Source organism: Mauremys mutica, chromosome 8 (assembly GCF_020497125.1).
Source record: "Mauremys mutica isolate MM-2020 ecotype Southern chromosome 8, ASM2049712v1, whole genome shotgun sequence".
Classification (NCBI taxonomy): Eukaryota; Metazoa; Chordata; order Testudines; family Geoemydidae; genus Mauremys; species Mauremys mutica.
In genome coordinates this window covers 62,016,835-62,033,261 of record NC_059079.1, presented here as the reverse complement: position 1 = coordinate 62,033,261, position 16,427 = coordinate 62,016,835, and the positions used below count along the sequence as shown (strand labels likewise).

At 49.0% G+C, this 16,427-nt stretch overlaps 1 protein-coding gene across 2 annotated transcripts in view; it reads right to left on the bottom strand.

Moving 5' to 3' along the window:
- Window positions 1-16,427, bottom strand: part of ALDH9A1 (aldehyde dehydrogenase 9 family member A1) — a 46,080-nt gene that overhangs the window by 982 nt on the left and 28,671 nt on the right. For both annotated transcript variants that reach the window (XM_045026596.1, XM_045026597.1), the window contains exons 3-11: window positions 15,729-15,874; window positions 14,057-14,186; window positions 12,639-12,773; window positions 11,860-12,056; window positions 10,260-10,400; window positions 7,000-7,188; window positions 4,143-4,230; window positions 1,981-2,122; window positions 467-579 (exon numbers count right to left, since the gene is read on the bottom strand). In XM_045026596.1, the coding sequence (XP_044882531.1) occupies window positions 467-579; window positions 1,981-2,122; window positions 4,143-4,230; window positions 7,000-7,188; window positions 10,260-10,400; window positions 11,860-12,056; window positions 12,639-12,773; window positions 14,057-14,186; window positions 15,729-15,874 (1,281 nt within the window). The remainder of the gene's footprint in view (window positions 1-466; window positions 580-1,980; window positions 2,123-4,142; window positions 4,231-6,999; window positions 7,189-10,259; window positions 10,401-11,859; window positions 12,057-12,638; window positions 12,774-14,056; window positions 14,187-15,728; window positions 15,875-16,427) is intronic.

Below are 16,427 nucleotides of genomic sequence, written 5' to 3'. Positions count from 1 at the left end.
GTGCCAGTCATTGCCACTCACCCTGTTGTGTTATTGCTCTGTTACCAGCCATGTACACTTCTCGCCCTTTGGAGAAGAATGACCATGCCTGCAGGCAGCATCACTAGCTTCTTGACATGGCATTTCAAGTTCTCTAAACTGAGTAGCTGAATCAGCTCTGAGCTAGGAGCCATAGCAGGCCATGTAAATTCCCTTCCCTTGCTTTCTCTGTGTGTAACAATGCAGTCCCCTCACCAACCTCCTGCCTTCAGTTTCTAACTGCAGCCCTGGGTGCTCAAAATAGCAACCAAGCTGTTGAGTGGCTTTTGGCTTCCCACAGGTGTGACAGCCTCAGTTTTTGGTGTCTCAGCCTAGGATGACACCACTTGATTCTGCTATCACTGGAGTAGGGACATGTATTCCTGTAGGCTGGAGAGGTTTAAAAGGGAAGCTCTTGTAGGTTTTGCAGAGCTGGTGCCTTGCTCACCAGACATCTTGTATCCTCCAAAGGGCAGCTCCACAGGGCTGATGTTATAGTTGTTAATGAAGCACATTCCAGCCTGGAGAGCAGCCACCACCCTGTGAGCCCGCTGGATATCCCTGTGGGAGAAGGACAAGGTTTAGTGCAAGCCTTCCCTTTCATACCAATTTCCCCAGCCCTCTGCAGACAGCTCAAGTGGTAGGCATCGAGTCCCACTAGCAGCCTTTGCTCCCCATGCCCAGCAGCAGAGCTGTGGAGAAGTGCATGAGAATCTAGTTCGCAGGCAGTGTTTTTGGGTGCCTCTCTCATTGGGGTCAACCTGTGCCTGCCCAATGGATGTACAGAACTGTCACATTTTACGCGGGGGTTAGGTTCTAAAGCCAGCGCATAAGGCGAGAATCACGTATAGTCAAAACCCCAGACCAGCAGCGAGCTGAACTGGGCTGGTGGCCGGAACCCCAGACCAGCTGAGCCCGCCGCCGGTCTGGGATTCCGTCTGCCGGCTCCTGCCAGCCAGGGGACACAGCCCCGCTGCCAGCCCGGGGTTCCGACCATTGGGCTGAGTGGGGCCGGCAGCCGGGACTCTGGCTTGCAAGGGGCCAGCAGCCAGAACCCCAGACCAGCGGCGGGCTAAGTGGCTCAGCCAGCTGACAGTCTGGAATTCTGTCCACCGGCCCCTTGCAAGCCAGGATCCCGGCCGCCAGCCCCGCTCAGCCAGATGAACAGAACCCCAGGCCAGCAGCAGGCTGAGCAGGGCCACATTCCCCGGCTGGCAGGAGCCAGACGACGGAACCCCAGACCACGCATAGCTGAATTAGTGTAAATGTGCATATGATGCGACTCCACTGTAGCAGCTAATTGCCAGGAAACCTAGGGTAGTACTTAGAGCTGTTAGCCTGCCTTCCGGGTGTACTAGTTCTGTCTTCTCCCCCAGCACTGCAAGGGAAAGCAGGCAAAAGCTGCCTTTGGACACTTGGTGTGTGCATGTCCCAAAACGAGGCAGAGAGTCGTCCTGTGGCAGGGAAGACAGGCAGGGCTGTGAAGGAGTTTGAGTGGCAGCTGGAGACAGGTTGTTACGAAAAGGGGAAATGGGGGAGGAGGACGGAAATCAACAACTGTCTGTCAGTCATTTACAAGCTCTGTACTCCCAGCATAGTGCACTTTGTTAATCTTTTACATTACAAACTCCTGGGAAAGGGGCCATTTCCTAATCTATGTCTGCACAGTAGGACCCCAGTCCTAGATGGAACACAGCACCAGAGACCACATGTCCAGCACACAGAGACAGGGACTTTTTGTTCCAGGTCCTGATCCATTACTGGGACTCCTAGGTGCTATGATTATATACAAAAAAAATAATAATAGTGCTCTGTATTGATCTGAACCATCTTGCTGCTCTCTGTGGCTGTTAGAGCATCTATGAAGCAGAATTGCCACTAGGACTAGGTGTTCTAGTTTGGTAACATTCTTCCCCTATTGCTGGTACCTTTCAAGGACTGAACACTGCCCCCCACCTGTACCTGGTAAAAACACCACCTGCCAGCCCAAAGGTGGTGTTATTGGCTCTCTCCAGGACCTCCTCCTCAGTGTCAAATGGTAGGATGGACATGACAGGCCCAAAGATCTCCTCTTTCACACACGTCATGTCATCTCTGCAGTCCCCTGCAAGTATTGCAGCACATGTGTGTATCTGCCATGCTGAATTCTGTATGTAAAATCCCAGCCCCCCACAACTGTCCTTGACAGAGCACCTTCATTGGCACTCCACTGGCCAAGTTGGGAAGGGCTCAGGGTAGAATGCAGGTGGGGGAGGGTGGCATGTCCTACCTCTCACATGCAGAGCAAGCACTAACTTTTGCACTCATCCCTCTGACTAGTCATTCTACTGAGCTCCAATCTACAACTTATGTGCCAATTCTCTGTCAAGGCCACCATGTGCCATCCATTGTGTCTCAAAGCTCCTGAACCTATGAACCCCTATATGTCTTGCACTGCAACCTGAATCCATTATCTACATTACAGATGCGGAATGTTGCAGTTCAGGATTGAAGGGCTAGGCAGAGCTATGTGTGAGACCAAAGGAAGGTACTGCAAGTCAGGACTGAATGCACTGGCAGATTGGGGGGTGGGGTGGGCGGACAGCAGCAATGGTGGTGGTGTGCACAAGCTTGTACGTCTTCTGCCTGTATCATGCCTATAAGATCCTCCGACAAGTAAAGATCATGTCATGTATCCAGTGCTGTGGCTGGACTTCTACCCTGGCTCTGCATTATGCAGGAAGTTGGCAGGCTGCCTGCCCACAATTCAAAGCCCTCAGCTGCTGCTTCACATCTCCCATTCCCCTTTAAGCCTACCCACCCTCTATTCTTGTACCACCAGCTCTGGGGCTGAACAACTAGATGGGGTTGCAGGAGCTTCAGGAGAGTATAACAGCTGGGCAAACCGGGCAATGTGATAGATGAAATTTAATGTGAGCCAAGAGTATAGCTACACTGCAGTCAGAGGGGTGATTGCAGCACACAGACATACAATCTGAGCTAGTTTTTTCAAGCTTGCTAGAGCAAAACAGACGTGAAGCCACAGCAGCATGTACAAGCTCCCCCACCCTGAATACATACTTGAACTGCTGGCACTTGCAGCTGCACTGCTATTGTTATTCAAACTAGCTCAATCAAAGCTAGCTGTGGTCTGTCTACAAGTGCTGCAATCACAGCTCTGATTGCAGTGTTGAAATGCCCTAAGTTGCAAGGTAATGCACAGCATGAGACATTTTCAATTTCTCATAATCCTTCCTGGGCTCAAAATTAACTCCAACAGGGACCTAAGCATTGTTGTGGACAGCTCAAAGACCTCTCCTCGATGCACAGCAGCACTCAGGTGTTAGGAAGAAGAAAAAAATGCAGACAATATTGCTACACTGTATACAAAGTCTGCCCTTGAACACCATATAGTCAGTTCTGGTCACTCCCTTTGCAACATAGCCAACGGTCTAAAAATAGTAAGAGGCCTACAGAAACTGGGAGGATTGAGACTATTCAGTTGAGAGGAAATGAAGACTAGATGCAACAAGAAGTGCATCAAACAGTTCAGAGGAGGTAGATCAGGAACTGCTTTCTCACACAACAAGGAAACTCCTTAATTTAAAAGTGATGAAAGAAAGTGCTTTTTTTTAAATCTAAAGCCATGATAATAAGCCTGAGGAACCCACTGCCACTAGATGAGATCAAGAGCCCCATAAGATTCAAGGAGATTTAGGGTTTTTTTGGAAGATCATCATCTACAGTCAAATTACCTGGAAAAAGCTTCTTAAAAGGAACATCAAATTTCATGTCTCAGGACACAGAGCAAGCACTATCTACCCAGGATTAGGGAGAAATTTCCACCCGTTTGTACCAGTTTCTCTTGCAGTTGTCCATCCTGGGGGTATTATTACATCTTCCTCTGAAGCATCAGATTCTGGTCACTGTCAGAGAAATTATACACCCTGATCTTACCCAGTATGTCCCTATGCCTCTAGAGTACCGTGTGTTGGGTCCAGCTGTCTGAGCTATACAAACTATCTGAAAAGGGTTACACATTTCACAGGTTTCAATTTAGACAGAGGGTCCGACTGAGCTCAGAAACTTGTTAGCATTAAACCTATGCGTATAAGATGCTCCACTGAGCTGAAGAGAAATCATACCTAGCACACAGGGTCGCATGTAGTAGCCATTCTTCAGCTTGAGGTCATCAGGAACATACAGCTCCCCACCACACAGCACCTTTGCCCCCTGAAAATAAGCCAAACTAGAAGGTACACAGGTGTCAGAGAGCCAGCACACCGCCCTGATGTGCCTGCTGGCCAGCAGTAGCAGCCTTAGAAGAGGCCTAAGGTGGATGGAGTTGGCCAGTCACAGGAATGATGGAGTCCAGGAGTCTGGGTGTTTAGGGGGTGGCAACAGTCAAATCAGCTTCAAAGAGAGCTGCCCAGTGAAGGCGCTGGACTGCTTGGTTGGCTAAAAAAGCTGGAGCTGTCATCCTGCGGCTATGTGGAGACCAGAGCAGGCAGTTCTCAGTGACAGGATTAGCCAGTTCCCCAAGAGCAGGAAGCCTCCCTCCCTCCCTTTATGCCCATGAAGTGCAGGAGAACAGCAGCAGCTTGCACCACTTGTTTGGGGAAGCCAAGCTGGATTCCCAAGGTTATTTTGGTTCCTTCATCTCCAGCAGGTCTGACATTTCCCCTCCAAAGCTCCTCCAAGAGCTTCAACACATAAGCTGAGATGCCTAAAGGCCTGAGTAGAATGTGACTGGCCAGATACATTGTGGGGATGTTCACCCCACCCAGAAGGGAAAGGGGTCTGCTCTACTCTACTAGCACCACCGCAGGCAGCAGAATGGAAATTAGTCATTTGGCATCCCCACCACCACCCTTGGCTTGACCTTGCTCTAATTATTTAAAGCATGTGCTAATCGCCCAGCAATAAGTGCTTTTCTTGGGTGGACTGGAAAGGAAGAGGTTAAAGCAGATGTCTGCAGAAGGCACCCTGCTCTAGTGCCTTGTCCATCGTACACCACTGTGACCAGCATTGACTCTGGAGTAAATCAAGCTGGGACCTATTTTTTTTTCCCCACAGTGTGAACACAATTTATTGAGTACTTTACTACACAAACCCGTACTGAATAATTTTAGATACAAATTGAATTGCCTTTTAAAAAAACCAAGATGTCCGTTATGGTTTATCTTTGCTACTGAACAAGAGCACTGTATTCTAGTTCCAAGAATGATGAAGCAAGAAGTGTTTTGTTTGCTCATCCTAGTTTGGGATTGTGCCACTGTCACTAGCAATCTTGTTTTATTTTTGGAGAAGAATTCAGGAATAATTCAATATATCTATGCTGCACATGTGACCTGTCCTTGGCCATAGGAGCAACTGCATCTTTAGGAGTCTCAAAATATACATCGGCTTCTCCTGAAGCTTTCCCACTGGAATCATATTCCATGGTGCTTTTTGCCGGTTTCAGTGGAGCAAAAAAATTTACAATGTCTTGGGTACTAGCTTGACAGGCTTTCATGTTTTCCCTGGCAGGTGTTTGCTATCAGCTAAGAACCCACAACCACTCAGAGCCTGAGCAGACAGCATCTGCTGCTGCCCATGCCCTTAAGAGAAAGCCTGCCCAAGCAACAAGCAGATAAAGGAGAAAACTGTTTTCAGCTGTTTGTATTAAGAGCTGGCCAGGGTCCAAAGTTCAGGGCTCTGTCATTCTCCTGTTACAGATGATGATATTGCTAACATGGCTGGTGAAGCCAGGAGCTGCAGTCCCTTGTTAGTATGTCAGAAAGGGTAATGCAGAGCCCTAGACTTGGCCAGTGGCTGGAAGAATGCATTTCCCACTGCTTTGTTTGAAGAGCCCAGTGAGCTGTAATTTGAATCTGCTCAGGTGATCTGTTACTGGCCTGGCATGTTAAACAAAGAGCTCTGCAGTTAAACTTTAAACCAGGACTGTCAGACTCAGTGTGGGGAGAGAGCCAAATTCAGCTTTTCATTGGGGCACCTAGTACAAGTTCAGACCAACAGTCTCCTCTCGACCTATAGCAGAGCTCCAACTGGAATCAGTAGGAAGTTTGCACAAAGATCAAGGGTGAAATCTGGCTTGTATGTAATAAGTTCGGACCAGCCCCACAGCTGGTGCAGAGCGGCATTCCTCCAGTGGAGCAATGCCAGTTTACACCAGTTAAGGATCTGGACCTTAGTTGTTCGTTTCATGGTCATGTTCAGCAGGAAAATATTCTCCACTTCAGGATGACCCTTACTTCTGTCATTTGTCTCTCTTCCCTCCTTTCTGTTTCTCTTCCTCCCTGTCTGTCCCCTCCTTTCATCCCCCTTGCATTTTGTTCTCTGCATCACCCCAATTTACCCCCTCCAGGATTCACCCCAGACCCCTTCCCTATTCCTGCTGTTAAAATGATCAGCCATTAAATAGTTAGTGCTGACATATGAACATGATTAGACTTTAGCATGGCTTGACCAAAGGTATTAACAGGGATTGGGAAGTTCACCTGTCTCAAAGCTATTATATCCCGGCTGCCTGCAGACCAGCCACACATCACTTCACTAGTTACACTTGGGTCAAGTCTAGAAGGTTCTCATTGCAAACACAAGACCTACCATTTTGTTTTTAAATGAAAGCTGAGATTCTACAGTATTCAAGCAAGCCAGGTGTTTGCCACCTCTGCTTTACATGTTACAATGTGCACTATCTATCCTCATGAGCCCATAGCCCTGCTGAGACACTCATATCTGAATGGTATGATATCATACCAGTCTGATTCAACATTAAGCCATTGTGTAAATTTTAATCTAGGGGTCCCTTCTATATGTACCCTCTTGGCATGTGTAATTCAACCTCAGCAGAGAAAGGGCTTCACCCCAGAAAGGGTAGGGAGAACATGCTACCTGTCTATTAAACTAGCAGCTGAGGGAGGTGGAAAGTCCCTTCCCCAATGTGCGTGACTCTTTCCAATAAGCCCCCTCAAATCCAAGAAAGCCAGATGCTCTCACCTGCTCCTTCGCCTGAGTAATGAACCCCAGGACTCGCTCCAGGTGGGGGCGGCTGATGAGGGCCCCCATCCTTGTGTCTTCCAGAAGTGGATCTCCAATTTTAATCTTCTGGGTGCGTTTCACCACTTCCTCCGTGAAGGCCTCCAGGATCTCCCTCTGCACAAACACTCGAGTGCCATTGCAGCAAACCTGGGACATCAGAATCAGCAGTATCTTATACAAGGCTCTTTAGGAAGAGGAGTATGTAACATACTATGGTCCCCCACAGGACTCCCCACATGGCACATTATCCCACCCACTGAAGCAGCACGTGCACCAACCACTTGTTTCACTTACACTACCTCCGAGAAATGGGATTCGGCTGCAAGTGGCTATTAAGTGACCAATGTAGCTACCAACTTTAACCCCCTCACTATCTTCTCTCAAACATATTCAATTCTTGAAGGGGCCAGTTAGGGATCTGGGGCAAAAATCTGTCTGGGGATTGGTGCTGCCTTGAGCAGGCGGTTGGACTACATAACCTCCTGAGGTCCCTTCCAACCCTGATACTCTAGGATTCTATATTGGGAGTGAGCTGAAGGATTTGAGCTCCTTTCCCTATCATCACCTGCTCCATACGGGCCACTAGCATGATTACTGTTTGCATGGCAGTCTGATTGATCAGAGAGGAGCTCAGAACAGCCCAGGCGCCTTCCTTCCCAACTCTGGGGCTGTTTGGACATGATACAGAAGTGAACTGCATTATGCAGCTCAGTCCCTCCCTAGGGGCAATCAAGGCAAAGGGATCGCTTGCTGTTCACTCCCTCACCACAAAACACATCAAATGCAAGTACAGTGGAGTCGCATCTTACGCAGGGGTTAGGTTCTAAAGTCAGCGCGTAAGGCGAAAACCGTGTATAGTCAAAATTACCCTTGAAAATCCCTTAAATCGCCCATAAAGTACAGTACTGTATACTCAGAGGTGAAAGTAAGCCAGTATGGAGCCCCAGGCCCTTTAAATCGCCACCCGAGCCCAGCTGCCGGAGCCCCGGGGCAGCAGGCGGCAGAACTCCAGTGGTGCTTTAAAGGGCCCAGGACTCAGGTCGCTGTAGGGAGCCCCAGGCCCTTTAAATCACGGCCAGAGCCCTGCAGCTACTACCCCTGGGCTCTGGCAGCGGGGCTTGGGAGGCAATTTAAAGGGCCCAAGGCTCCAGCCGCTGCAAAGAGCCCCGGGCCCTTTATATTGCCAGCCAGGAGAAGCTGGTGTGGTCCGGTATGCTGTACCGGCTTACTTTCACTTCTGACAGTATCTTTAAACACTAGAATCACACTCAGCACAGCGAGATGCTCACGCTATGAGAGGCATACAGGAACTGAGACAGACTGAGGGAACAGCAGATTCAAGTTTCCCATCTCACACTCACTCTGGGGCATATACTCATTGACTGGAATGGTCGCAGATCCGTTATCTTTCTTTCTTTTTTTTTGCTGAGCACATATGGTTAAATTCTGGTTAAATTCACGTATGACGCAACTCTACTGTATTTTAATGGTCTCAGTGCCACCAAGTGGTGAAAATATATTTGGCCACCAGCAGGGGATAATCAGAGTTGGCTGTTCAAACCACAAAGGGACACTTAAGCATTTAGCTATTATGGCAATAAATGTTACAGAAAGCCCCAAAGTGCCCCAGGGGCTGGGCCCACAGGGGGTAAAGATCTTGCAAGCTGGCATGGGGATGGGAGCAGTGGTGAGCTGCAGCCGGCGAACCGGTTGTTAAATTTAGAAACCCTTTTAGAACCGGTTGTAAAGGGCTTTTAAATTTAACAAAAGCTCCAGCAGCTCCCTGCCCTGCCCCCGGCCCCAGCTCACCTGGCTCCAGCTCTGCCTCCTCCTCCCGGCTTCCTGCCAATCAGCTGTTAGCCCGGGAAGCCTGGGTGGGCTGAGAAGGAAGGCAGCTTCCTCCAGGTGAGCTGGGGCAAGGAGGCACAAGGACTCTAGGTACTGCGCGTCTGGCCCAAGCCCCGGTCCCGACTGCGGGCCGGCCCCCGATTTCGGGCTGGCCAGCGGCTCTGGCCCGGCCCCCAACTCCAGCCCAGCGCCCGCGGCTCCCAGCCCCAACACTGGGTGGCGCGGCCCCCATCTCCAGGCAGCGCGGTAAGGGGGGCAGGGAGAGGGTGTTGGATAGAGGGCGGGGAGTGGATTAGGGTCGGGACTGGGGGCAGTCAGAGGGCAGGGAACAGGGGAATTAAATGGGAGCAAGGGTCCTAGGGGGGGCAGTCAGGAAGGACCAGGGGTTGGATGGGGCAGTGGGAGGCAGTCAGGGGCAGGGGTTCCAGGGGCAGTTGGGACAGAGAGAAGGGGTGGTAGGATGGGGCAGGGGTCCTGGGGGGCCATCAGGAATAAGAGGAGGGGTTGGGTGGGGCAGCAGGGGGCAGTTAGGGGACAGGGAAGGTGGGTGGGTGGGGCAGGGGTCCTGGGGGGCAGGGCAAGAGTCCCGGGGGGCGGGAGGGGGCACGCCCCCCTCGTGGGGTGAGGAGGAGGGAACCGGTTGTTAATATTTTGGCAGCTCATCACTGGATGGGAGCATCATCAGCAAGCAAGAGAGGAAATCCCCACACTGCTGCAGACTCACAGCAGCTGATCTAGTCAGAAAGGGAATCCAAAGAGGCTGCAGTAGGGACAAAGTGCCAGACATTCTGATCTCTGTGCTGCAGGCTTAATTCCAAGAGCCAAGCTGCAGGAAGGCTGATCTTAGAGGCTGGTATCTTACACAGAAGCAGCTCCTGGAGCCACCACCTCCACTCCGGAGAATGATTCTACCTGCTGGGGCAAGTGAGGAAGGAGCTAGAGGTGGCACAGGAGTAGGCATTCGAACCCCAGTTTTGCCCTCTATCATGATTTTCACTAGAGGCAGAATCCAGGAGACATCCCCTCAAACAACAGGGTGTGTGCTATAGCCCTGCGTGGGACTATTCTTAATCCCACTCCCACATGCTCCTCTGGACCCCAGTCCCGCTGCAGGGCTCTACACTAGTCCTGTCCAGAGCTCTAGTGTGTTCCCTTCCCCAGGCCTATGAAAGAAACTTCATAAGCAGGTTCCATCATGGGCACTGCCCCCAGGGAAGTTTCTCCTATCAGGTACAAGGAGGGTGACTATAACGTGATTGTTTTAGGACATCAATCGCTGTAGTATCTGTGGGGCTGGAGATGGGGAGGGGAGAGAGACATGAGAGTAGAGAGTAAGCAGGTAGCAGTCACATCTCCTTGGAGCTACACACCTCGCCCTGCGTGAGAAAGTTGGCCATCAGGGCTCCATTCACGGCATTCTCTAGGACGCTGTCAGAGAATATGATGAGGGGGGACTTGCCCCCCAGCTCCAGGGTGACTGGTTTGATCCCTTTGGCTGACATCTCCATGATCTAATACAAACAAAGATAGAAGGGACAGGCTGCTGGGGGATGAACACAAACGGGACTGAGGGCCCAACCAGGTCCAGAAGGGCCACAGGAGACCACAAATACATGCCCCCCATTCTAGAGAAGGGGGAGAGAGGAGAAATTCACCCCCGGCCCACACACATGCCCTTTGCAACAACAGAAGTAAGTCACATTCAGAAGACTGGGGACTGCATTTTTTTTTTGATGGGGGGCACTCAGGACTGTTCCCACACTGCTGCCCCATGATGGGCACAAGAGACTTTTTGCTGATTAAAATGGTAGTTGAAACCCAAAGAGCTGTGCAGGTTGAAAATTTACAGTTTTAAGGGTGTATAAATTTTAACATGTAATAAGACTAATTGAGTGCAAGGATCCAGACACAAACCACCAGTCAAGGGTGCGCATAGGGCACGTGTGTGTGAAAATATCTACACTACCAGAAGCAGAGTGACCCAGTCTGTGCTGTGCTACTCTCCTCTTCACGTCTTTTGGGGGCCTCACCTGCCTCAGGGAGTGGACAAGGGCTCTGGTTTCTCAGCAAAGAGACTTTGTCAGGGACTGAGGAAGGTAGGGGGGGAGTATTTTCGTTTGCTTCTGAAAAGGCAGCAACTAGAAACTGAGGGGAATGAGCTAGATCCCCATCCCCACTACAGGAACTGGCCAGGATCAGTTAGTATTCCACACTAATGGAGGGATTGATTCTCTAGGGGGAAATGCTTGAGTTCCAGACTCGCATGGCTGCAGGATAAATCTTCCCCAGCTCCAAGAACTAATTGTCTCACTGCATGCACATGAGCGGAATTTGCTGTAGGTCAGGGTTTATTCCCCAAGATACCATTGCTAGGTAAGCAGCTGTTGAATAACATGGGGTAGAAAATTACTAACAATGATTGCTACCCCTCCTCCCTCCACCCCCTGGGAAAAGAGAGGTCTCTGCATATTAATTTAACCTGAGTTTGGATTGATTGGAGGGAAACATATTAGTTTCCAGGAGTTCTCATGTGTTGTCTTACTGCTTAGTTCAAAACACATCCTGACCCAAGTTTACCCATTTAGGTACCTGCATTTATTCTCTGCTAGAGAACAGGCCATAACAGGCTGAGGAGTTTAAGACTATCAGAGCAGAGATTCTCCATGGATTTTATCAGGTTAATAGCTCCTCTCTAGAGCAGAGGCAACCTTCAAGCCCCCGACCCTGCAAAAAACACCCCACAACTAACGCTATAAAGGCCTGCCTGGAGTACAAGTACAGCCTTGTGTCTGACATTTCTGTGCCATAGCAGAATAGCTGCAAGGCATGCCCCATGTGCCCAGCCATTCTCCAGGGCAGGCTGCTTGTGCACAGGCTTGTAGGAGGGTCTGCCTCTGCTGCATGTCCTCTAGTATTTGTGCCATAATTAGAAGTCCCTTGCCCTGCCCCCTAGCACAGGGTGGTCTTTACCTTGATACCAGTTGGTACACTCCCAGTAAAAGAGACTTTGGCCACATCCCGGTGCTGGCACAGAAACTGGCCAGTGGCAGCTCCCCCTTGCACCACGTTGAATAGCCCATTGGGCACACCGGCCTGGGTGAAGATCTCTGCCAGCATTACCACTGAGATGGGGGTGAGGGGAGATGGCTTGTAGATCATGGCGTTACCTATGTGAATCCAGCCCGGGGGGGGAGGGGGGGGAGAGGAGAGTGGAGAAGAAGAGAAGGGGTGTTAAAATCTGAGAGACACTGGGACGCAGGGGACTGCATGTATCCAGGCAGGGCAGCAACAGCATTTACAAAAGCAGTATTCTCAGAAACTGATGAAATGGGGGCACAAAGGGGAGCAAATGCAACAGAACTCACACAGCAACAGGAAGGTGCTAGTATGGCACCTGCTACTGGAACTAAGTCAGGAGGAGGAGCAGGGCTACTGCTTTGCTGGCCCCACCTCTTTGCTCCATTCCCTTTCTCTCCCTCTTCCACTGAAACTTACCTGTTTGATGTGAGGCAACAGCAGCACCCCCTTCCTGTCATGCTCCCACCCCATAACTTATTTGCTAACTCTCCCTTGCCCTTGTCTCCCCTCCCAGACAGAAAAAGGGTCTCTTAGAAACAGATCTAAGACAAACAGATGCTTCGTCACCCACTAATGGAGCTCTTAGTCCATGAACACTTAACCCGACTCTCTCCTTCACCACTTGATCACCCAAATCACAAAAACCTTGCACAGACAGGGGGTCTCATTACCACAAGCCAAGGCTGGGGCAGACTTCCAACAGGCAATCTGGAAGGGGTAGTTCCAGGCTCCGATCCCAACACATACCCCAAGCGCCTCTCTTCGAGTGTAAGCAAAGGATCCCCCAGGAAGCTGGACGTGCTGACCTGAGCAGGGATAAATACAGGTGAATGGGAACATATGTAGTTAGATGGACAAACAAAGAACCTTCAAGCTTCAGACCCACTTCCCTGCCCCACTTCCCAAAGTGGGATCTAGCAAAGCCTTCTATACTAACAGGTTTACAAGTGCCCCAAGACCAGTAACACCAAATGGGGTTTGCCCAAAGCAGTCTTAAGATCTTGACTCAAGGAACAGCTCCGCCCCATAGTGAATTAGAGTGAAATCCCCACAATGCCACCAGAACCAACAAAAGGACAGACACTAAAGAAAAAATTAATTGCTGGCCCAGGTGGGTGCCTGCAAGCCCACTGAAACCAGCTGCACTTGATTATGCCAACAGTGGCAGGAAGATCTTGTGGTTAAGGCACTGGCCTGGGAGCCAAGCAATCTGGATTCAATTCCCAGGTCTGTTACAGACTCCATGTGTGATTTTGAGCAAGTTACATCTTTCTGTGCCTCAGTTTCTCTACATGTAAAATGGAGAGAATAAGCCTCTCTTCTCCCACCCTTTGTCTTGTCCATTTATGCTGTACATTCTTTAGAGCAGGAACTCTCTCCCACTACATGTATAAACAGCACCCTAGCACAACAGGGCCCAGATCTCATCCAAACCTGAAAGCCCCAGCTAACAGTGAATCTGGTCCCTGAATATAAAGACAAAAAAAGAAATAACTTCCATTTGTTAGCTGCTTTACTACAGCCTCACCCATTTATATTCATAGCTGTGCTCCCACCACCAGACTATGGTCAAGCCTTTACTAGCAGAGCCATCCTTAAGAGATGTTAAACCAGGGTCCAGTCTGCACTGTCTGGGTGGAAGCTGAAAGTCACAAGGCACTTTTAAAAAGAAGCCAGGGATATCACTGGAGGTGTAGTCAGTTACCTTTCTCCCATTACAATCAGCATCAGTGTCCCAAGATGATAAATGGACTCTTGCTACATGTAGAATGGCTGCCCTGTTTACGTGGTCACTGCATTCCAGCCCAATTTAATCCCAGGCACTCCTGATGAGGTCAATGGAGTCACACAGGTTTTAAAGCAGGACAGAATTTGCCCATGTTTAAGTCACCACTGCATAAAAAGTGTTGTGACACCATGGTTCCTATCCTAGGTATCTGAAACCAAAATTCTACCCTATTCCAAATAGCCAAGGACTTTCCACTGGCCTTAAGATTTATCATCTGACTAAAAAATCACTGCAGTATATGAATGACTGACTCACAGCTGGGGAAAGGAATGAGGCTCCAGTGACTAGTACAGCTCTCACCTGCTATAGCCCCCGCTAAACCTGCATAATACTCCAAGCACTGCCAAGATATGTCAACATCCACTCTGGCTTCGAAGATGGATTTCCCATTATTGATGGTTTCCATGGTGGCAATTTCTTCCCTCTGTTCCTGTAAGAGCAGCACAGTAACAGCATTAGACAGACTGGCACCACCCACAGCATGCTAGCTGCCTTCCAAACACAGGTGAAGACATCTTTGCCATCAGTGATGACCCAACCCTCTCTAAAGCTGTGTTTGCCATTTACCAGTTCACCAGTGTGTTGAGCTGGGTGTAGAGGAGTATCTAACAAAGATCTGCTGGGGGTCTGCCATAGGTCCACTCTTGCTTAACATCCTTGTTTAGATTTATTGATCATTTAGATTTAGAAATTGGAGTAAAACAAACCATTAAGGAAGTTCACAGAAGATACTAAATTGAGAGGAACTGCAAACAACAAGGACAAGAAAAATCCAAAAGGGACCTAAAGAGGCTAGAACAATGGATTTAAAAATAAATTCAGCTGGTAAATCATCTTTATCACCAGACTGCCATGAACACAGCATTACAATGCCACTGTAGGGGTCAGACAGCAGGAGACACTGGACTATGAAGGAAAAATAAGCACAACTCTCTCCAAAAATATAGCAGAGGCAAACCTGAAATGCAGCCTAGTATGTATGTATTTTTCACTGTATATATTCTTTCATTTGCCCTAGCAAGAGTCCCAGTCTAACGCATTCCAGTTACAGGGTTACTGCACTAAATCCGGGCCTATACTGCAAACTTATATTGGTGTAACTATGTTGCTCAGGGGTGTGGAATATCCACACCCCTGAGCTACAGGGATACTGACCTAACTCCCAGTGTAGAAAATGCTATGTTGACAGGAGGGACAGAAACGCTCCCATCGGCGTAGGCAGTGTTTTCACTGAGCACTACAGCTTAGCAGGGATCTGGAGCAATCAAATTTCTGAATTGCTCTGCTCTGGCTCCGCTCCAGCTCCAGGCAAAAACCTACTGGTCTGTGCTCCAGCTCCAGGCTCCGCTCCAAAGCCCTGCAGTTTAGTGTAGCTAATTGTACACAAGCCCTTAGTAGTTATGAAGATAAGGCAGTGTAACAGTTATGCAATTTAAGTTCCAAAAGCAAATGGAGACAGGGATAGTGCCCTGTACTTTCTGCAGGCACAGAAGTTCTGGACTTTGGGAGGTTTCACTTCTAGCCAGCTTACATGGATTTTTATATGTCTGATGCAAGCAAAACTAAGTTTACTGTAAGGATACAGAAACTACAGTAGTGGGATAAGCAATCCAGAGACCTCAACTCAGGCATAAATTTGGCCTATAGTCTTTGGGACAAGGGAGACCCAAGCGACAAGGAAGGCAGGCAGGCACATTTAGGGCTCTGAAGAGACAAAAGACTGAGCTAGTGGTCACATGCAACAAAGCTGCCTTGATGAGACTGGAGACCCAGCCCTACCCAAGGAAATCTACTATCTGTGCTGATCAAAGATGCCTTTCAAACTCTGAAAATGTTACTGCATTAGTGGTCTTATCTAGTGCTGCAAGCACAGCCCAACAGCAAGCTGTCAAGGGTTAAAAAAACAGTTCAGGAGGAGGATCAAGGACAGGACCACTCCATTCCAACACAAGAGAAAAGCTTCACCACATACCCGGATAATCCTGGCAGCCTCCAGCAGAACCCTGCTCCGCTCCATGCCCGATTTCTGGCTCCATATCTTAAAGGCAGCTTTGGCACTCTGCACAGCCAGATCCACCTCCTTCTCCCCAGAGAATAGAAACTTGCCCATCACTCGACCTAAGAAAAAAGGTTTATATTTTAGAGCTTTCATTCAGAGATTTTTGCCACTAACCTCGCTGTCAGCAAGCATTTATAGGAGTAGCACCAATGTGATCCATGGTTTAGAGTATCAGAAGAAGCGTTCATTCTGTCTCTTACTGCTTTTGCATGTATGCGAACAGATTTTAAGGCCACACAAAAAAAAAAAATCATTGTGATCATCTAGTCTGACCTCCTGTCTATAGGATTTCATCTAGTAATTCCTACACTGAACCCAATAACTTGTGGTTGAACTACAGCATCTTTAAATTGAGATTGGATGTCTTTTTAAAAGATTTAATGTGATGAAGAATCCACCACAACCCATGGTGAACTGTTTCAATGGTTAGTTAACTTTGCTGTTCAAATTTTGCTCACTATTACCAGTTAGAATTTGTCAAGCTTTGACTTCCACTTGTTGGATCTTATGTTTTTATCTGCAAGATTAAGGCATCTTCTCCCGGTGTTGATTCTGTAGGACTTGGGATAACCCAACACCACTTCATCTAAACATCCTCTCCCAAAAAGCCTT